Raw genomic sequence first — 22,797 nt, 5'->3', positions numbered from 1 at the left:
CAAGCCCGCAGAGCCTCTTTAACGCATCCAGTGGACATGACAAACCAGAGGCGCTCAACGGGCCAGCATGTCAAATAATAACAATAATCATGGGCTTTAGCGGCGGCAGCTCTACTGTAACTCACATCCCGAGGCACTAACGAGGCATCTTCGGGCCGTTTCGTGGCTCTGCGGACGCCTCAAAGTTGGAGCGGGCTCGCCGAATGGACGTCGATGGACTGGAATGACACCTCCACTTCTGTCGGACTGAAGGAAGGAGGGAAAGAAACCTCTGCATGTTCAAGTTTCCTGCTCCGACCACAGGGGCATCGGTGCGTGCGTGTTGGATGTGTGTGCGAGTGTGTGGAAGTGTGTCTTGGGTGCGTTGCGCCCGCAGGAACAGCAGCAGGAGCGGGAGCGGCGGCGGCGGCGGCCGCGGGAAGGGAAGTTTAGCGTCGTGATTTTTGTTCCTTTTACCCTGTTGTGTTGTTTTCATGTCACATCAGGGGACAGGCGGATTAACGTTTCCCTAATGAAAATTAATCGTCTGTGGAGAGGCTCTGTGATCGTGACTATGATGATGATGTCGAGTAAGAGCGTGGAGTGGCTGCAGGAGGAGCTGGAGTCCGGGGCCAGCTCTCTGCTGCTGCTGGACTGCAGACCCCATGAGTTATACGAGTCCTCGCACATCGAGTCGGCCATCAACCTGGCCATCCCGGGCCTCATGCTCCGGAGGCTGAAGAAGGGCAACCTCCCCATCCGCTCCATCATCCCCAACAACGAGGACAAGGAGAAATTTGTGAAGCGGTGCAAGACGGACGTGGTGGTTCTTTACGACGAGGCGACCTCTGAGCGCCAGGAGTCCGGGCTGGGGAGCTCCGTGCTGGGGCTGCTCCTGCTGAAGCTGCGGGACGACGGGTGCAAGGCTTTCTATCTGGAGGGTAAGATCAGATTAATGTTACTTTAAAAAGGTCTGCTTGGGTGTTGCATTGCCTTTAATTCATAAAATACACATTCATAACGTGGTGCAGCGAAGTGTTTAATTCCACTCTGATTTGATTAACTTAAATTGTCCCCAATTAGATGAACTATTTAATGAGTGCTCTGGGTTTCACTCTCACCACAGTAATCAATTCCTGCTAATATAACAGTATAAATCGGAGTATTTATCCGATCTGGGATGCTTAAATTGATGGTCACATTATTTTTTTTTATTATCCTGGTGTCTGAGTTGGGTCAGATAGATTCAGTGTGCTTAAAAGAAAATCTTGATAAGAGTCACATATCTCAAGCCACTCCTCGACTATTAGAATCCTATGAAACATTATCACACGAATAAAGTGTTTAGGGGTCACAATGTGGCGCCACCTCAAGTAAATCCAGCTGTTTTCATCTGTCTACAGATTGAAGTTTCTAATTAGTATGCGACAGTTTTGCCTATTAAAACAATTCAGATACAGTGGAGCAAATTAGATGCACTGTGTATATTTCAACTTTGATGTTCGACAGATGTTTCATGCAGCCGACATCAATTATTGCTTCATTTTCTATTCTCGACTAAAAGGCGGGATTCTTTTTCTGAGGAAATGCTGAATAAAACCATATACTTTGTCTTTGTCTATAGAGCAGGGTCAAATACAGTATGTTTTCGGTTAAATGCTGCAAAAATGGAACCGCCATGTTGTGTTCCTTCAGGAAAAGACAGGCGGTTTTTTTTTTGGTTTTTTTTTTTTTTCATGAATGAACAGAGAAACGAGGATACGACGACGCACTCTCAATAATCCTCCTGCACCAAAATAAAAGCTGCTTCGCTTTAAACAAAAATTTAAAAAAAAAAAAAAAATTAAAAACCCGAAGAAACATGTATAAAATAGGGTGATTTAGTAGCAGATTTGGTTGTATTTGACCCGTAAATAATATAAATGTTTGTCGGGAGTCAAGAGCCGAGCTGCCATTCACAAAAAGTCCACTGAGCTGTGTAGTGCTGGAGCGCAGCTGAGTGTCCTGCGCTGCTGCTCACTCTCCGCAGGGCGCAGCTTTTCTCAATGGAGCACATCTGTACAGCCTGTTTTCATGTTCATACTGACGTGAACTTCACCTTATTATTATTATTATTATTATTATTATTATCCTTTTAGCTGCAACATCAGTGTGTGATGAGGAGATGGTTTGAATTGAACAATAGCATTTTCACAAAAGTGGATTTTTTTTTCATTTCATAAAAGCCCATTTTAATAGCCTACTTGTAATAAATATAAATATAATAAGACATTTTATGTTGATATCCTTCACCTTTAGCGAATGTTTAGCATATTATAAAACGTGTCCTACATTAGATTTTTCTTAGTTTGACCGCCTGTATTATTATTTGCGAATATATTTTTTTGATCGTGTACGTTATATGACCCAAAAGGTAAATTTCTTGTCATTCAGGTTCATCATCCACCTCTTGTACCATGCAGAGTTTACAGTCAGCTGCCATTTTGTTGATTTTAAGTGTACAGGGTACAGCTTTATACCAAGTGAGATGACTTTCTTGGCTTTATACCGGCATTGAATCATTTTGGGGTGATCTTTTTTTTGTCTACCAGGGGGCTTCAACAAGTTCCAGTCAGAGTACCCCGAGCACTGCGAGACCAATTTGGACTGCTCCTGTCCTAGCAGCTCCCCACCAGCCTCCGTCCTCGGCCTGGGAGGACTCCGCATCAGCTCCGACTGCTCGGACGGGGAGTCTGACCGCGAGCCAGGCAGCGCCACAGAGTCGGAGGGCAGCCCGCTCCCCAACAACCAGCCAGCGTTTCCCGTCCAGATCCTGCCGTACCTTTACCTGGGCTGTGCCAAAGACTCCACCAACCTGGATGTGCTCAGCAAGTACAACATCAAGTACATCCTCAACGTGACACCCAACCTGCCCAACATGTTCGAACATGAGGGGGACTTCAAGTACAAACAGATTCCCATCTCCGATCACTGGAGCCAGAACCTCTCTCAGTTTTTCCCCGAGGCCATTTCATTTATCGGTGAGTGGAGGCGGAGAATGCTATGATGTTATGTTTAGATACACATCAGATTTTTAGATAGACCTCGGAGGTTATATCATTTTGTTCATCGGCGGTTGAGCTCATGGCCTCATCTTTAAACTATTGTTTTGTCTGACTGAAAGTCTAAAACCAACAGATATTCAGTTTACTGTCACTACTTGACAAAGTAAAGCAGCATATAGACCCATTTTTTAGAAGCTGGAACCAACAAGCATTCTTTATTTTTGTTTGAGAAATGATTAAATGATGATCAACTTCTCTATCCAGCGAGTAATCAATTAATCGCTTCAGCTCTAGTTATATCTTAAAGCTCCAAATAATCAATTAGATTCTATTAAGAGGCCCAAAGATATTCAATTTACTATCGCATAGAACTGAAGAAAAGTGTGTAATATTAATATTTGATAAGTTTGTTGCTTGTCTGTCCTCTATTCTGTCAAGATTTCAATCATAAATCATGACAAATGTTTCTTCCGTGCACAGTGAATAGTTTTTGTTTTTGATAGAATTAGTGGCAATTTCCCTTAAATTTCATTGTTAATCCACACTTAGACTGTCACATGCCTGCAAAATTTTTTTTTTTTTTTTTTTTTTTTTTAAATCACAAAATATAAAAGCAACATTTTGAATAAAACATGGAAATGGATTCTTTGAGAATGGGGTCACACTGAGTGGAGAGGAATTTCGGCCCTCGTCCTATTTTCAGTGTTTCCCATCATTCCTTCTGACTTCATTCCCAGAGAATTCCCTCTGAGGGAGGGAGTCGAGTCAATGCCGGAGTCTTTATGTTTGTCTTAGATTGTCCAGACCACTCACACACAGCCCCTCCCCCATTTTTTTTTTTTTAGAGTAATGATTCTGCTTAGGTGGGAGGAAGTGTGACATATGCCAGAGCCAGAGGTCGTGGCAGATTTGGGTCATGCTGATGTTAAATGGAGCTGGCTGGCTGTAATATGGGGGGATTACATCAGATTTTTTTTTTATAACAGCAGGGTAATTATGGGTAAAAGAGGCACAGATGTGACTTAACACTGTGCTGCTGAAAGTTGCAAATTCCTTAAATATCTAAAATTATTGTTTGAACATGTTTTGTTTTTTTTGTATGCAAGAATGGAGAGACAGCAGGATTTTTGGCACCTAACAGCGTGATAAATGAAAGATTATTGGATCATTATGTCCCTATGACCACCAGTAAAGTGATGTAATGCTGCTCAGTCAGTAGATCAGCTCAAGCAGATTAACAACTAGTTACTTATTTGACTTCTGAGCCCTGTGTAGTTGGGTCTGATTCTCCGTGACGAGGATTTTTGGCCCCTTTTTTTTTTTTTTTTTTTACTGTGGAAAGTGAGCTCGCGTCATGTATAAATTTAATTTGTCATCGACTTGGCAGCCTGAGCTCGCGAGCCAACTGACCCCAATCCTACAACAGGAGTTGCAGGCAGCGAGGAGAGGCAGAGAGATAAAGGAGAGGATGAAAGAGAGGGAGAGAAGAAAGGAAGGAAAGAAGCACTTAACTCTCGCTCTAATAGCCTGTAGAGATGCGAGTGCAAGAACTCGAAACCGATAGGTGCATGGATGTAGCCGCTTAATAATGTAAGATGTTTTTCTTCTCCGAGAGCTAGAAAGCAGAATGAAATATGGCTCTCTGCTGTCATTGAGAAAGGTCACTCCGAATTCATTCCGTAACCATGATGCATGTATTTTTGAAAGAGACATCCAATTTTCTGGTTCACATTTTGAGCTGTTGCACGCTTGTGTTATTGATTTATCATACACCTACGGTGACTCCAATGATTATTATTATTATCATCATTGAATAATGTTTGGATTATTTACTCATTAAGTTTGTTTCTTGTTTCATTCATAAAATGTCAGAAAAGTTTCCCCAGCACCTGACAGTCACCTGTTTTAGTCAAATAACGCTCTACAACCTAAAACAGTTTAAGGAAAAGCAATAAATCTAAATAAATGCCCTGAATATGAATGCTGTGTTTTACCAAATGTTCATTCATATTGACACTCATAAAGTATTGTCATTGATTAACTATCTGGACTGTAAATGATTGCAATCGTTTTTAAAATCATTATACATCAAAGGGCATCGCTAACGCCGCCTAAAACAGGTTTGAAATTTGAATCAGAGGGAGCAGTGAATCATCTGGTGTTAAATTAGACTTTAAATAAACCTGACTCTCATGATTTCTTTTATACATTTACATATAAATGTTGGTCAAAAGGCTAATTAGAAAGCACTTTTTTTTTTTTCCCCTTCTGACTCATTCATAATTTGAATTGAATTTGAAGCCTTGAGTTTATGACTTAAACATGCTTTCCTCTCTGTCTCCTCCTCTGTGATGCCATTCTCGTCCTCCTTCTGCTCCTCCTCAGACGAAGCACGCTCCAAAAAGTGCGGCATCCTGGTCCACTGTTTGGCCGGTATCAGCCGCTCGGTCACCGTCACCGTGGCCTACCTGATGCAGAAGCTCAACCTGTCGCTCAACGACGCCTACGACTTTGTCAAGCGGAAAAAGTCGAACATTTCCCCAAACTTCAACTTCATGGGACAGCTGCTGGACTTTGAGCGGACGCTGGGCCTCAACAGCCCCTGCGACAACCACTCGACCTCGCCGACGCACGACCAGCTCTTCTTCACCACCCCGACCAATCACAATGTGTTTCAGCTGGACACGCTGGAGTCCACATGAAATTTAGACTTGAGACTGCCCTCCTTTTTAAGAGGGGTGGGGGTCAAGGTGGTGTTGTTACCACGGTAACAAGCGGCTGCACTGAAGGAAAGCAGCCGGTTTTAATGAATGTTTTATCCTCCCAAGGCTCATTGTCTGAGAGCCTGGCCACGGAGCAGCGATGAAGGAACAGGAGGGGGTCACAGATGCCACGTTACAAGGGTACGGGGAGTATTTTTTTTTTTTAACCCGGAGAGGGGAACTGTGGGTTTACGATGGCATTCTGCTCGGCGACTGATTGAAATCAAGGAAGGAAAACCCCTGATCAACTCATCTTGTACCGAAGAACAAGGGAGACTTAACTGACTGAGAAACTGAACGGCCGCAGCAGGACAGACAGCTTCATACAAAGATAGGAACTCGGAAAATCTACGGCGCTCAATTTATGAGATGACAACATCCCCGCTGTCTTTCTGTCTCGGCTCCCGAGCTGAGCTGACTGGTGCCAAGTGGAGAATCTGGGATTTACTCGTAGGAAATCTCGCTCTACTGAATGTAGAGTTTTTAAAAACCAAGGAATTAACACACACTCGCGCGCGCGCGCACACACACACACACACACACACACACACACACACACACACACACACACACACACACACACACACATAAACAAAGTATGTTTGTACTGTATGTATGTTAACGTACATGGCAGAAAATGTATGGGCAGTCCTTAACAAATTCAGTATGTCTAAATGCATTTTTGTATATTTTTATGTACATTTACGCACAGATCTATACCTTATATAAATATATACACATAGACATCTTATCTTTGTCCAAAAACAAAGTAGTCCCATCCTGTAATGGCTTAAGAGATTGTAAAACTAAAGAAGGGTAATGGGTGTTGTTGGCTTTTTTTTTTTTTTTTTTACTTTTTCTTTTCTTTAGGTTTGTAATGACCTAATGCAGTTTGCACAGTGGAGTAGCCATTGACTTGTTGGCACTTAGAGACGGTGCGGGAAGCAGGCAGATAAAGAGACATTCAGAGAGGAGGAGTGGACAGAGGAAAGGCCAGTTCCAGGCTGCGACGAGTCCTGACAGCTGCATAGAGCAGTGGGGAGGGAGCAGGAGCTGGGCCCAGAGCAGAGGGTCGGGGTTAGGCCCAGGTTAGGGGTTAAAACTGGCATGATGTTAGGAATCAGATGAATGGCGGTCGGGGACGGCTACAAATTCGACTGTAGATTTAGTATTTGGCCAACTTGTTCCCGAGTGCAGATCCCATTTCCTTCTTTCTTCGCCATATTTCTGTTCTTCTCGTTGCCTACTAGTTGCTTCCACCAGCTGTTCTCATCATTTTGGACATTTGTTTTATTTCAGTTAGAAACCAAAATTTGAACTTCCTTTCTCTCATTAGTGTGTTTTGCCAAAACTGATTTCTTACTTTTCTTCGTTTGCAGAGACGTCACTGAGGGGTCAGGGTAAAGGATGGGGGATAGGAAGGCAGCGTTAACATTTCTGAGCAACTTTTTGGGCAGCCTATCTCAGCAGCCTCAAGCAAAGAAGTACCTCAGCCTTCTTATCCTGCAAACCTCTTTCTTTCTTCTTTTTTTTTGGCCCATCGTAGGTTTCTTCTCGAGAAATTTGCCAAAAAAAGTCTTTAGGACAAGAGACTGTGATTGTAACCTGGACTGGGACTTGCCTCAGCTCCAAACTGCAGTTACTTACTGAGATAGCTTCATGTCCCTGAAATGCATTGGAGTAAACTGACAAGAAAAGCCTTTCTTAATAGGGATCACCCATTTCATTCAAGTTTTGTCTTGAGTTGATTCACCCTTAAGCCTTGAGTATATAATATAAAAGATATATTAAACACAAAGGATATATATATATATATATGTATATGTATGGATATATATGTATGTATGTATATATATATATATATATGTATATTTATTATAGAGCTAATAGTAAACAGATCTATATTATTTTGTATACCTGAGCATGCTGTGGTGCTGTATGCTCTCTAACAGTAGACGTAACCACAGTTGGATGTTGCTTTACAAGGCGGGAAGACAAACAATGAGGACTGTTTTTTTAACTGCTGTTGCTGCCGAACACGGCGGCACACAGCATGGGGTTGAGGCGTTTTTCTGAGACAGTGTCCACATCCGTAGCACTTAAAACGAAAGGTTCAATATGGTTATTGAACCAATATGTTATTGAATTCAATATGGTTATATGGAAAACGAATGGGAGAATCCTGCAGTCATTTTAAGAAAGACTCTAAAAATGTGTTAAAATATTCCTCTGCTGCAGTCATTTTTCTCCTAATTAGGTTTCCACTTAGGGAACAACACTGCACTTATTCGACTTGGGGAAACGTCTGTTGGTACATTAGGCCTCATGAAAGAACATTTTCTTCTTCTTGCACAAACATTTTGTAAATCGCAGTTCAACCTGATAAATACAACCTATACCCCAAAATTATCATATGAAGCTGCCTTGATAATTGTCACTATAAGAGTAGAAAAGCAGAACGTCACACTGCACAGCTTGAAGTCTTGCTGTAGGAAATTAACAGACAAAAACAAATTAAGCCGTAACAGTATTTGCATCATGGGAACTGGAAATAAAGAGAAAGGACCTTATTATTTAAGTTGCTGTAATCGCTGAGCCGTATAGTGACATAAATAAAGTAAGATACTGAAAACATTTTGCTGAAGCAAAGCAGTCACTGATTTTTTAAGTGGTAAAGAGACAAATACATTGTGCCACAGGCGGTGTTTAATACCAGGTATAATGGAGAATATATTTAAATGACACTGACCATTATAAAGACGCTAAGGCAGGTTTTGAAAGGAAATGGTATTAATGTTGTCAAATAATTCCGAAAAAGGCCAAGATGTTTTAACATGCTGATATAGTGAACATTATAATCATTTTACAACATTTCTATTCCTTGTAGTTGATGTTGGGCTATAAATATATATAAAATCTCCAAATTTATAAATATTGTAGAAAAAGGCGGACTATCTGAACGAGACTCATACGACTGGTGTAAAGATGCAACTCAAAAAGAGAAAATGAATAGATCCTGGATACAAAATGAATGATAGAAATTCAGTGCAAGAGGTAACTGAAAAGGAAACAAAGCCTATTTTTTATGAATGACGTTCAAGCAACTACAGGTAAAGTACAGGCCTGTAGTGCTCTTAAAACACACATACAGCTTATGTTTCTTTGCATGAGGTCCAATGTTCATAGCAGACTGCAGACTTTGGTTTTTAAAACCTAGATGTGGACGGGGTCTAAACAGAAACAGAACTGGGTTTCAGAGGGCACAGCAGTTGAATCTGAAGAGGGTTGGTTTTAGCTGGCCTTATATAATCTTTCTAACTTGTTTCTAATGCTGACTGTTCAATACTCTTTGTATCTCACTTTAGAAAAACATTATGTGGAAAAAATGTTTATCTGTTATTTGAATAAGAACACGGTAATCATAGGCGGCGAGCTGTCTTTTTGCCGTAACGGGTCACACGAGGTCCTCTTTGTTACTCTGCAATATATCAAAACACCTTTTTTGCAGTATTTTGTAGATCTAAGACCTCAGAGTTTTTAAATTCTTCTTCTTTTTGTACTATATTTACTCTATATAATTATACAAGATCCAGCTCGATTATGGCTTATGGACTGAAGTAATATTTCACCTGGGGTGTCCAAAATGTAGGGCCAGTACCAACCTGAAAGAGGCCCTCGCTAGCACACACACACACACACACACACACACACACACACACACACACACACACACACACACACACACACACACACACACACACACACACACATGCACATTTACACTAATTCACACAGCCAGAGCTGTGGTTCAGCATGCCAGTTATGTTCACATTAGACAATTACACCATCCGGCTTAAATAATTACAAAGTTTTTTTCCGTCTTGTTTTGATATAATGTGCTCTATGCTATTCCTGTGGCCTTTGAATATGAATATATATCTCAGTATATATATGTTATGAATTTATATGCAAAAGTTCCTCTCCTATTATAGCATCAGAGATGAAAAATAATTCTACCATGCTTGAAAGGACTTCCGTAGTCTGGAGTCATACCCCTCTTACAGTACAATAAGAAAAACACAGAGGACTTGATCACTTGCACCCTAGGATTGAAATATATTTCAGTACGGAGCTTTTCTATTTAAAACAGAATATGGTTGATTTCAAGCTGCTTTCTTGTGTTTTTGTGTCTTTGTAACAATGAAAGAGAAATCAAGTCTTTTTCTCTGTTTGTAAATTTGCCAGATCACGGGAACGGCCGTTTCTGTGTCCTTAAACTTGTAGCTACATCTTGGTAAGAATGTGCTCGGGACGGTAGAGACGCGAACAAGCAAGAGCAGAGGCGAGGAGAGAGGTGGCGGTGTGAATAAATACAAAGTGAAAGAAAAAGTAAATGATTTAAAATTGTTACCTCAGTGAGGAATTTTTCAGGGATTTTTTTGACAATGCATCTTGCATCGTGTTACAGCTTCAAAGTCACGTTGAATAGCTGTTTTGTATTGTGCTGTAAACAGTTTTTAAAAAAAGATGCAATCTGTCTGTGTATTAAAAACAAGGGGCATGTTAACTGGGGCAGTCTCACCTTTCTGTCTACTGAAGGAAATATGATTGACCCTATGTATTGTACAGTATATGGAAACAACACAAGACATGTTTGTACCGCAAATAAATATTGAAATATTTTTTTCTTTAAAGCGTTTCACTGTTATTTCTCAAATCAAAACTAAATTACAATAATATTTAGGTGTCAAATACAATAAATGAAGAATTACATTTTTCTAACAGTTTACATGGAAAAAAAATGTTTTGCATTATTGTTGGATTGAGATATTGATATGAGTCTGTTAGCACATTATACTCGTCTGGTTCCCAACTGGAGGTCTGATGGTTGGGTTAAGATTTTTCTTTAATTTAATTTTTCTTGTGAATTACAAGTTCAGATCTCTACAAATGACTGAAACTACACAGAAAAATGATTAGAAAAGCATTTTGGGGAAAACTGGTTGAAAGGTAGCCAGAAGACGTGTTCACTTTAAGGGTTCAGAAGACAAGACAGTTGGGAAATAAATTGTTTGACATATCTGTCTGTTAAATATGACGCTACAGCCAGTTAACTCAGCTAAACACTAAGATTAAGATAAACTAACCGGCTGCTGGCCGTGCCTGTATATTTAACAGACAGATGTGAAGTGTTATTAATTTTCTCATCTCATTTTCCAAATTTATAAGTATTATTTAAAAAAAAGAATACTGGTTAAAAAAAAAAAAAAAGTCTTACCAGGAATCTGTTCACAAAATGACACATCACAAAGGGTACACTTTAATTTTTCACTTTAAGTCACCCTATTATAAACAGTCTTTTTTCTAATTCTTTTGGTTTTGCCTTGCCTGAGACTTCCCCTCATCTGCTTCCACATGAAAACCTGTTTCACTATCTACATTGGGGACACTCATTTACATATATTTACATTCCCTTGCCCCCTCAGCCTAACCTTAACCATCGCAACTAAGTGCCTGACCCCAACCCTAACCCCAACGCAAACCTAAAACTAATTATAACCGTAAGCCTAAAACTAAGTCTTAACCTCACTTTGTCAAAATGTTCTCACTCTGACAGTCTAAAACGGAAACTGTTCCTCTCAAAGATGGTTGTACAAGTACACACACACACACACACACACACACACACACACACACACACACACACACACACACACACACACACACACACACACTGACACTGTATTTCTTGTTGTGTCTTTGCTGTTCTTTCAAAGGTTTCTTGAAGCTACATATCCAATTTCCGATTAAACAGAAACTCTGCCACTTCCCCTCTCGTGTGTTTTGTGTGCAGTAAAAAATGCACCATGTTGTTTGTGGTCACCATAAAAAAAAGAAAAACACAACCCGCTTCAAATACTTTGATCACAATCTAGCCCTGTGTGTACTGGTATGGGAAGCAAATGTTGCTATCTCGGGACTGTGTTCTTTTGTTTCCCGTCTTTATGCCAAGCTAAATTAACATGTTGCTGGGTCTAGCTTCACTGACTCATTCTTTTAAGTACATACAGCAGTCTTTTGGGGTAATATATATCAGCATCAAGGTCTCTAAATCAATATGCTGCCAGTAGAAATCTGTATTGTATTTCAGGGGAAGAATGGCGTCTCTCTTTCTCCAAGTTTCTTCACCTTTGTGTCCACGTGTCCTCACATAACCTTTCCTCTCTTTTCTGTCTTTTCAATTAGTAGGCACATGTGCACACAAAAGACAGCAGTGAGGGAGAGACAGTAAAAAGCGAAGGTTGGTGGAGAAAAAGGTGCTTCTTAAAGACAACACTGAGTCGAGCAGAGCCGGCTATAAATATCTTCCGCTCTTCTCTCCTCGTCTCCCCCAGCATCGATCTAGCTTCTCCTTCCTCCTTCTACAGGGGCTCTCCTTCATTTTTGCGATGATTTCCTCTGCCGTCGCACCATTAAGTGAGCCGTTCACCTCATAGTAATTCAGACAGGATATTACAGTGACAGCTGAGGTGAAATAACGGAAATGAAGGCCCCACCCCTGTTTGACGAGGCGGGGGACTGTATGATCGGCACCGCTGTCTGATTACTTTCTTGTCTCCTGGAAACACGATGACAGGGTTTCCCACATGCCCATCATCATCTCGATAGTTCACGTAACAGGAGACATTTACAGCTTTAATTTCAAATAATTATGAATGAAAAGGCTGAGAGTTTACCATGAACTGGAAGAATTCAAGAAATTAGAGCGCGTCTTCCGCTGCTCACTCATGAACATACTTCACCCTGCTATCCCAAAAGGTCCATGTTGTTATTCACATCCATGTAATTTGTGCTCACAGAGGTCCGGGGTTGGTTATTTTTCATTCATCGGGAAATGTATCGTTTTCTTATTGGGTCTCAGTCTGACTGTAAATTACCCTCACATTAGAAAGTTGGGTTTAAGTATTCTACAAACCATAAGTGCTCCTGGAGAGTGTAGACCTCCACCAAGGCCAATGGGCCACTCTTCTATGATATACTAATCTGCAACTACTATATATTTCCAGATATATTTACAATTGTGGTGATGTGTGGTGGCAGATTGTCATATGGAGTCATTGTATCTTCTGTATTTCCTGTTTTGTCACCATTGCATTGTTAATGAAAGTGAAATAATCAGTAAATCTTCCTCTTTGTTTCAGATTTGCTCAAAAATGTAATGTGTTATTCCCTGATCTTTGCTACACCCTTCTAACCAAGTTTCATAAAAAATGGGCCGGCAGTTTTTCCATATTACTGCTGACAGTCAGTAAAACAAACAAACCAACTGCAATAAAAACATAACCTTTTAGGCAGAAGAAAAATAGCAATCCTCTTCAGAACAGTTAATCATGATACGCTACGAAGCTATTTGCAAACTCTACAACCAAGGTAACAACTGTTACTGCTGATAGTGAAACTGCAATAACCCAACGTTGCCACTTTAGGAAGAAACTGCCAACAAGCCCAGGACAAAAAAAATATCCTCTCCAGAGGAAGTTGTGTCACCAGAAGAATATTTCAGTTTCCCCATTTTTAATCTTAAAATAATTTCCTATTTTACTGACAGTATAACTGTTAGTGAACACATAAAAGCAACAGCTTTAACACAGGACTTGAATTTCCTCCATTTGAGACGCTGTCGTTTTGCCCTCCTGAATGCAGGACAGACATATTTCAGTTATGCTGCTTCCATGTTCTTTGAATGAGACTCTCGTCTCTGTCTGATTGACGTAGCTGAAACTCTTACAAATAAATTACATTGGCCACAGTCATTACAGTGGCAAATCGAGCCTCTCAGGTCTTGATACTTTTACGAAAGCCCCTTTCTTGCTTGCTCCTTTAATGGGCCCAAATAATTACAGTAAATAGCTGCTATGGCTGCTGCTGCTGCAGTAGTTAGGCAAGCACTGTCCTCCTACTGTAAGTACTACTGATGTTCTGTACCCTCTCAGCTGTCTTTCAGTTATATAAAGAACCAGTTCAGCACTCTCCAGCAACGCGCCACTTCAAGAGCACAATGAGAGGGGGATCTGAGAGGGAGTGGAAGTGGAGGGAGAGAGGGTGAGAGGAGTGAGGGAGGGAGAGATGTTCATGTTTCATCATGTTGAGGCCTGCGTACCTGTAAAATGGAAACTTCAAAACCAGCAGGAAAAGTGGAGACAGACGAATGTTTCAGCTACAGTACTGTAGTGTGCATTTATTAAATCTGCTCTCCATGGTTTGATGCCTGTCACCAGTTTACATCCTGCATGATCTGTTTATCGTTTAATTTCAACTGTTACGATGTTGAATTTCTCTTTTTGCTTCTAAAACATCATTGACACCAGGTGAGATGTTTTTGTAACAGGCTAGTCAGCTTTGGTATGGATTCACCGCTCATATTCCTTCTGCGTCTTTTCTGGTTTTAGTAGTGATGTCGGATGGGCTGTTACTGTATTTTAACGATTTGTAGTGACCAACCAAGAGGGGTGAGCATAAAAGTTTCACTAAAACTCCCAGCTCTGAGTTGAAACACCATTGTCCTCAGGGGAGAGGGTTTAAGACCGTCAGTAATATCCTGTTTGATTTGATTTGAGGATTTGATTCTCCCGTTACTCAGAGCAACAAGGTGTCGCTCACCTCACAGCAGGTGAGGCCACCAGCTCTTTATGGTTTGTTGGTCTTATGCTGCCTTTAAATGGACCTCATGAGCTTGTGATTATGATATGGGAAATCGTGTACACCGTATGCTTTGCACTCAAGTGGTCAAGCTGTGAGAACACAGCTGCTGGGCAACGGCATCATGGACAATGTGCACAAGTCACAGGGGCAAACAATTTAGCAAGCTGGCAGGTAATGTGAAGCAGGAAATGCAGAGACATCATGACAGAGGTGGAAGATGAGGCTGGTGGGATTTGAAATTAATACATCTAAATTCGTATGTAAGAAGAACTCGTTTGGAAAATGTAAGGAGCATTGCATGAAACTGTACATTTTCTTCATTAAAGCATTTTTTCTTTTAAATTCAGTTTAGTCTTGAATGACAGACTAACTTTATGACTATAAGGAAAACAAACCCTGACGCATGTGTATCCTTGTACAGAGGCACCTTGCGTTCACGTAAGAAGAAAAAATTACGAGATCCGGATCTTCCGCGTCTTGTTATTATGAGAAAAGTTAAGTTGTAGCCTGTCGGCACCAACGTTGGCTACGAAGATATTGTCGGATTCGAACTTTGGGAATCAATAACTAAACTTTGTTAAAAACCCAATCGATGGTTCTTTCCTATTGCAGGAAGGTAGTTCATTAAATAAAGCCGTCCTCTGAGCTGGAGGAATCAAATTGGCCTCTATGCACAGCCGCAAGTGGGCAGGAACCGTCTGAAAAGTGCAGCACCGAAAATAAATGCTAGTAAAATACTCAATAATTTCATACAAATAATAGGAGACCTAGATCCTAGACAAGCTGTAAAAAAAAAATAAATAAATAAATAAAAAAAATCTATGAATGCAATGCGCTACTGCACCCTTGCAGGTCAGTGGGACTTTGTTAAGAACCACTTATCTGAAAGGAGCAGCTGGAGAATACACACCTGGTCACGTCACCTGAGTGTCAGCTTATTGTAGCTGATTAAGCACACACACCTGAACAAAGTCTGAACACTGCATACAGTATCACTGAGTGACTGCTGCCACAAAACTCAAAACACCACAAGAAATGGACAGATGTCATTTTTGGAATACGTCTGTAATTATAAATCTATGAGGGCAAATACAGTTAAAAACACTTGTAGACTGGCAGAAAGATCTAGTTTCTTTTAGCCACAATGTTACCAAGTATGTGTGCACCTGATGTCTGTATGTGTTCATTAGCAGCCACATGTGCTTCTGTGAATGTTTGACTTTGACCCTGCCCCAGGTGAGCAAACAAATTCAGTCTGTTCTTATCTGTTTGCTTCATGTGGTATTACCCAAGAGGCCACTGTGGTGTTTGTTTAATGCTTGTGATGTTTAATATAGTTCTGATCAGATTCATATGGTCACAAATGTGTTTGTTTTGTTTTTTTCAGTAAATTTCAACTTAACTGTTGCAATATTTGACTATTACAATTATTTACAGTTAAGTATGAAATGGAGTCATATTTGTTACTGTGCTTGGCTATTGTTCTGTCTTTTAAGGCTTGTATAGATTATAAAGCAATATATATCTTCCTGCAATCTTTGACCAACTAAAACCTCTCTCCGAGCTCAAATGTAATTCAGTGTAAACACGGGCCGATATCAAGAAGAGGTCACTATCCCTTTCTTGTATCGTCAATTCTTCCTCTTTCTTTCTCCATTTCCATCTCAAAGAATGATTATCTTTTAATCCCCTTCCGTTTTCTTTCTCAGTTTCTCTTCCTCCTGAAATCCATACCTCCCCTTCTCCTTACCTCTCTACCTCGTCCCTCTGAGCCGGTGGAACATGACTTACACTGGGGTGAGGGTCAGGTGCTTGGAAGGCAGACAAAGTACGCCGCACATCCGCTCTCAAGTTAAAGAGTAACTTGCAGCATGTGATTACCGCACTACGCGACCACAGTCCAGACTGCAGGGAGCTGTGTGTCTGGCAAACAGAGATTAAGGTAATAATCTTGCATGTGGCATGTTAGTGTGTGCGCATACAACAATCGGCGTCTCTTACAAATCTTTATGACATCCCTTGCAGTATTAATTAAACTGCCTCTGACAGAAACTCGTACTACTCTTGAAAAATAAAATGTTTTGAATAAAGTTGAAATTATAAAAATTAAGGCTGTCTGTGAGGGATTATCAACAATATTGATAGAGACGCGAGTTTGAGGCAACCAACTTTTTTTGACTAATTACTTATGTCGCTGAAGCAGTTCAGTAACTCCTTACCTGATCTTCACCACCTACCTATTCACCTGTTTCTCACTTCATCTGCTCCTCTCTATATAAACCAGCTTCCCACACTTTTCTGCTTCTTTGCCAAATTGTCTTTGTGATTTTCCCATGGCTTTTTGTTCCCTGTGTTGTTTGTCTTTGTCTTTTTTTTTCCACTTCTCTGTACCTGGAGCTCTCTTCTTTTTTTTCCCCCTGATCCCATTGTTTGTTTGTCTGTCCACAGTAACTTTGTGCAAGCAAATTTAAGTTGCTTTTTTTATCTGACTGCCACTGTGTTGTATTTGTCGATTCTGACGTGTACACAACTTGCATATAACGGTGATTATGTGACAGAATTCAAAATATAACAGTTGGTACCAGTCTTCCCTGCCAGTCTGGACCTCATTTACATGGTGACACCCCAAACATCCCCTTTAAATGTACATCACGTCATTCACTTATATCCATTCATATTAATTCTCTTGCGTAGTTTTAAGTTATATCTAGTCATTTTCAACACACAGGTAATATGCACCCATAAAATAATCAGTGATTAGACATGATCTCGTGTCTGCCATTCATGAATGATGAATGAAACACAGCGGTGTGCTCCCCAGAGTTGGATAAGCAGACCATTAGCACGATGACTTCTTTAAATTGCGCGATCGTCTCAGAAGCACCTTATTAGCCTAAGACTATCTCAGTGCTCCTCTTTCACCCCGGATGCTCCTCCGAGACAAACCGTTACATTAGAAATGAGTGCGTGAGACAGGCACCAGATGAGACTTTGCATTCGGATGATCTTTACTTGTGAAATAACAGCTTAATTTGTATGCAGATCAGATATCAGTAAGTAGTGTAGTTTTAATCCTCAAGGTTTCTGTGATGTCAGACCACAGTTCTGATCAATTTTGGTGCATTTCCTCAGGACTAGGCCCTCCCTGTATTTGTAGGTTGTACGCACCCCTCTGGACAGCAGATTTAATTTTGACTGGTGGACACTGGATTCACATCACACAGGATTCAGAGGACATGATGCATTTATGTAGTGGATGCAATACAAAAGAAGTGAACCATGGTCAGCTGAAATTATTTTGTCTTATGTGCTGAAAAAAAAAACACCCACAGTTTGATGGTAAAATACGTAAATTGCTCTTTCTTTGTTACATTGCCCACAGGGTAGGCGCTGAAGACATGCTTGCTGCTCATAGATTGTATATAAAAGTAGAGATAGCTTCCGGGTCTGAAAAATGAGCCCAATGCAGAAGTGCCATAAAGTGCAATACAACTGAGGGTCGCTGGGGGTTGGTTCCAAAAAGTTAGATCCGCCGTTTGCTCCTCCAGAGCTCGTCAAAATATGGTCACTTCTAGATCACAAATTGCAAGATTTGAAGCTTCAGAGCAGAAGTTCACACACCAATGGGTGACGTCACAATTGGTTGCCATTTGTTGCTGCCCCCAGTGGTCAATAGGCATGTCATTTCGAGATTACCTTGCAAAGGCAGCTGGATTCCCAAGATCGCCCAACAATCCCGATTGTCACTCTTGTGGTTTGAAACAACTATCAGCATCCTTTGAGGAACAACTGGCAGCTACGGGGTTGGTTTAGGTGCGGTGACTGAGAAACGTCTGTTCATTTAAAAACAACAACGATGTCATTGGTTGAAGTTAGTGTGTGATACAAGGAGATAGAAAGATGGTTCATCCCACCACCTTACAATTATCTTTTACAGGTGCCATTAGTTGAGTTGCCCAGGAACAACTCAACTCATTCTCATCAGATACTGCTGTTTTGTCACAGCCAGCTGGCGTCTCAGTCTTATGCACCAAAAACCTAATGATTAGGGTTAGAAAAAATCATGGTTAAGGTTAAATGTGTCATGTTATCAATTTGATTAGGGTTAGGTAATGAAGCTACTCCGTTAGGGTTCGTGGTAAGGAAAAGATAAGTATTATACATAAGTAATGTTACTTTACGTATGTTACGTTAGTTGAATATGTTACTTATGTAATTTATTTATGTCACTTAAAAAACTGCGGTTGACTTTTGCTTTCTCAAGAATACCCGTCTCGTGAGCAAAACGTCATGACCATGGTCGAGCTCCTCCATACACTGACTTTGTCACGCTTTGTACTCCATCACATGATCCTCCTTCTATTTGGGCTGTCATGGTTTGGACGCCACGTGTGTATCTATGACACAAAAGGCATTTTTACACTCGGGGAATGAGAACGGCATGGACGACTTATCAGATGGTTCTGTGTAATGAAACTATTTGCACATCAGGTTAATTTCGACAGAAACTGGATTCAGAATGTTTACAATACACTGCTGCTTCCACCAATAACCGAAGGTGTCACCAAATAAACCCGCACTGAAATATTTTGTGTCTTGTCTGGGGTAACTACAAGGCTAGTAAATCCCAGATTTAGGTCCAAATCAAGGTGTTAGTCAAAAACCTAGGTCACTGGCTTATTAACTTGTTTTGATCCCATTACCAGGTCTTCATCAGGCAAGATCCGCCTTCCCCTTCTGAGGATTCAGTGTGCAGATTCTCAACTTTTTTCCCTCACTGACTTTCTTGTCCAGCACCTGCGCTAAATATAGTACAGGATGTGCACACACATCTCTTTCGCTGTTGAGGGACTGACTCAAGAAGAACTGCAATGCTCATGTTCATCGTAGTATGGGAGCATGTCACCCAATACACACAATATAGCACATTCATGGGCACTAAGGAATAACTTGTATCAGGTTTTGGCCACACAGGCAATACTTTTTTACAATCATTAGGTATATAGTTTGTTTGATATTCTCATGCAATTTTTTTTGACACATGGAGCATGCGAATCTCCGTGTGTTTATTTGTGCATATCAGCTACTTTACTACATATTTACACACTTGATGTGTAAATATCTTCCCATTGTCTTGCTGTTCCTGTCTTGTTGTAGCAGCTCTCACATCCTCGAAATTGCTGCACACTCCAGCTGCAGTGTGAAACCTGTGAGGACACTCAGTCCCCTGGCTGTATGAGGCAGAGAGATAGGGAAGTGGAGATAAAAATAATTTTTGCAGCCTGATCCATCTGATGATAACAGAGTTCTCCTTGGCTGTTACCACGGCAACCATGAACAGGAAGGAAGTGGAATTGTTGCCGAGCTCAGCGGAACAGACGAAACCACTGACTGAAACCAGAATAAGAGCTTTTACAGACCATGTATGTGTGTGTGTGTGTGTGTGTGTGTGTGTGTGTGTGTGTGTGTGTGTGTGTGTGTGTGTGTGTGTGTGTGTGTGTGTGTGTGTGTGTGTGTGTGTGTGTGTGTGTTCATGTTTATGTGGACAGATCTGTTTATCTTTAGTTTAAATTAAAAAAAATTATGAGGACATTTCTGTATTGCGGGGACATTTCTGCAATGTGGGGACATTTCATTGTTGTGAGAACATTTCTGCATTGTGGGGACATTTCTGTATTGTAAGGACATTTCTGCAATGTGCGGACATTTCATTAGTGTGAATATATTTCTGCATTGTGGGGACATTTCTGCAAAGATAGGACATTTTGATCGGTTCTCATAATTTCAGAGGGCTGTTTAACAGTGAAGACTTGACTTCAGGTTAGATTCATGTTGGGGTTAGGGTTAGGCATTCAGTTTTGGCTAGGGAATGCATTATGCCACTGAGTGTTCTCACAAAGATGCATGTGTGTGTGTGCATAATTAAAACACTGCACAACAGTCAAAGCCCCTGCAAGTGGAAAGTCACCCGTTACTGGGTAGTACCAGGTTGTGCGTGTAGTGGAGAGCGCTTATCATCGCACTCTGGACTCGAGCCAGAGTCTTATCTGACCCTGTTAGATTATCTATCAGTTTGCATAATCAGCCTCTGCAAACTTCTATTGACTTGGACTGCACTGGGCTCAACTCAAATCAAATGAGCTAAGACTGGGACGTCATCATAAAAGTGACCAGCGGGGTGGGAGAAAGATTCAGTCGCCCTTTGCAGTAAAAATGCTCCCTGCTGCTCATTGAGCGGCAAAATGAAGCTCTATTTGTCCTGCGGTAAGATTTGGGGTCAGAAGCTGTATTTTGAGCTCACTGTGGACAGTGCAAAAGATTAATATCTCTTTCAGGGATCATTATTGTAGCGTAAAAAAAAAAAATCTTTACCAGGTAGAAAGGCCTGTAAAACCACCAGAGACTAATGAATGTGCTTTCTACTGTTGTGACCACTTTCACTTTCATAACAGGAGAAACAGTTTCATACTCGTACTAGTTAGAAAGTCAGATTTTTAGCTACATCCAAACACGCCCAGGCCGAGTCTGATGCACAGATCAAAAGAAGGTTTGATCTCAATGAATCAAAGTGGGATGCAAGAATGTGCTTGAATTCAAGCTGAGAAGATCTGAGCACATCGATACTGTAACCGCCTGACTGTTGAAAGGGAGAAAGAATCTCCAGTATACAGCAATATTCTTGATTGTTTGGCCAGTCAACCCATGGAGAGGAAGATGTAAACAAGTGGAACATATCCCAGACATTCTGATCTTTATTTTAAGTGCAAGCCCTGTGTACCATCACCAGGTGTGGTACAACGATCCGCCCCCAGGTCCAATTGGAAGAGGTGACCTCGGGTCGAGATGGGGCATACTCTGGTACAGTACAAATCAGGTCTGAATGCTATGTGTACCAGGAAGTGTATATCGCTATTGAGGGTATTTTTTTAGACTCGGTTCTCTGCACTGCCTCTCTCTTCATACATCTGTATATGAAGGCAGATTTAAACACTTGCATCCACTTCCTGACATGACATATAAGGTTTCAAGACCGGTTAGACAGTGTCGAGTGTCCACCTTGCCTGTGCTTCCAAAACAAGGTTCCCATCATCATCCTGCGGATGTAACGTTCAGCTATCATTTGCCAGGATCCTAGTATCTATCTCGTATACGGGAGATATTTCTCTGTGTTCCATATAATGGCATATCCTGAAAATGATCAAAATAGGGAATGAGCCTCATAACCGTGACACTCACTTCTATTCTGTCAGGTCTATAGGGTCTTGGCAAAAAAGGAGAATACGTGTATTATCCAGAAGTAAATTAGTCTAGCCAGCTCTACTTGTCGGGGTTGGAGATAGTTCATGAAATGTACTGGAGAATTGTGCCCTGTGTGAGGGAAGCTTTCAGAAACTACTCTTTAATCCTCCACTAGGCACTTCTCTCTGGTTTGCTGAAGCAGAGAAAGTATTCCTCTTGTATCCTAAATTTTAAACTACATGCTCTGTTCTTTTTAGGAAGCCTTGATCTACACTGAGTTGTGCTACATTATGCCACAGGATTCCCTGCAGAGCAGACTTCACACACAAGAATGTAAAAAAAATGCATATTAGTACAATTTCCACTAATTATTCAGACTTTACACGTCAGTTTGGTCCCCTCTCCCTGTCTGGTTAAATTTAATTCAAATCCAGGGGGTTGAGTTTTACGCTTGTTAACCAAATGCATAACCCTAAAGCCTGGATAATGTCTTCCCTATCACAGAAAACCTTGAAATCTCTACTTTTGTGTAGAACCCCCCATGCCAATGTGAGCAAAACCAGGTTCTGCCCGCCACACCGTTATTCAGGCACCATTATGTTCAGATGGTGTTTCACTGGTTCCAACAGCTCAAAATAACAAACTCACTGACAGAAAGGCCGACCCTGAGCTGCGTCCTTCAGAAAGACCCACTGAAGGCTGTTTATTCATAGTGCAGTTTTTAAAATAGCGATTTTGATGAAAAGAGAGTAACGTTGCATAAGCTTCACCCTATCAGCTCCAGTTTCCAGAAAATATTGCAAGTAGAAATACTGAACTGCAAACCGTGACTCATAGATTTATATCTACGTGTATGTTTTTCGGGCTCTCCTACAGTACACTGGTGCACATAGAGTTGGGAATTGTCAAAACATTTGTGATACCTGTATCTCTACCTTCGATACCAGTTGCCGAACAATTCTTTTTTCAATACTAATTTTATGAAGTCCATTTCAAGAAAAAGTAGCCTAAATTACATTATGGTGCAAATCTTTAGTTTTCAGTTTAGAGGGGAACAGTGTAATCCAGGT

General features: G+C 40.9%; 1 protein-coding gene across 1 annotated transcript; it reads left to right on the top strand.

The window, feature by feature from the left end:
• The first annotated feature begins 256 nt into the window (after positions 1-256).
• Positions 257-10,479, top strand: dusp7 (dual specificity phosphatase 7). Its single transcript, XM_069690914.1, has 3 exons — positions 257-920; positions 2,571-2,999; positions 5,409-10,479. The coding sequence occupies exons 1-3, from the start codon at positions 512-514 to the stop codon at positions 5,723-5,725; spliced, it is 1,155 nt and encodes a 384-aa protein (XP_069547015.1). The 5' UTR covers positions 257-511; the 3' UTR covers positions 5,726-10,479.
• Positions 10,480-22,797: the final 12,318 nt, after the last annotated feature.

This window comes from Brachyistius frenatus, unplaced genomic scaffold (genome assembly GCF_029030835.1).
Source record: "Brachyistius frenatus isolate BFR_SWC_R1_liver_20210118 unplaced genomic scaffold, ASM2903083v1 Contig_10, whole genome shotgun sequence".
NCBI classification, from domain to species: domain Eukaryota; kingdom Metazoa; phylum Chordata; class Actinopteri; family Embiotocidae; genus Brachyistius; species Brachyistius frenatus.
This window is presented reverse-complemented; position numbering and strand designations above follow the sequence as displayed.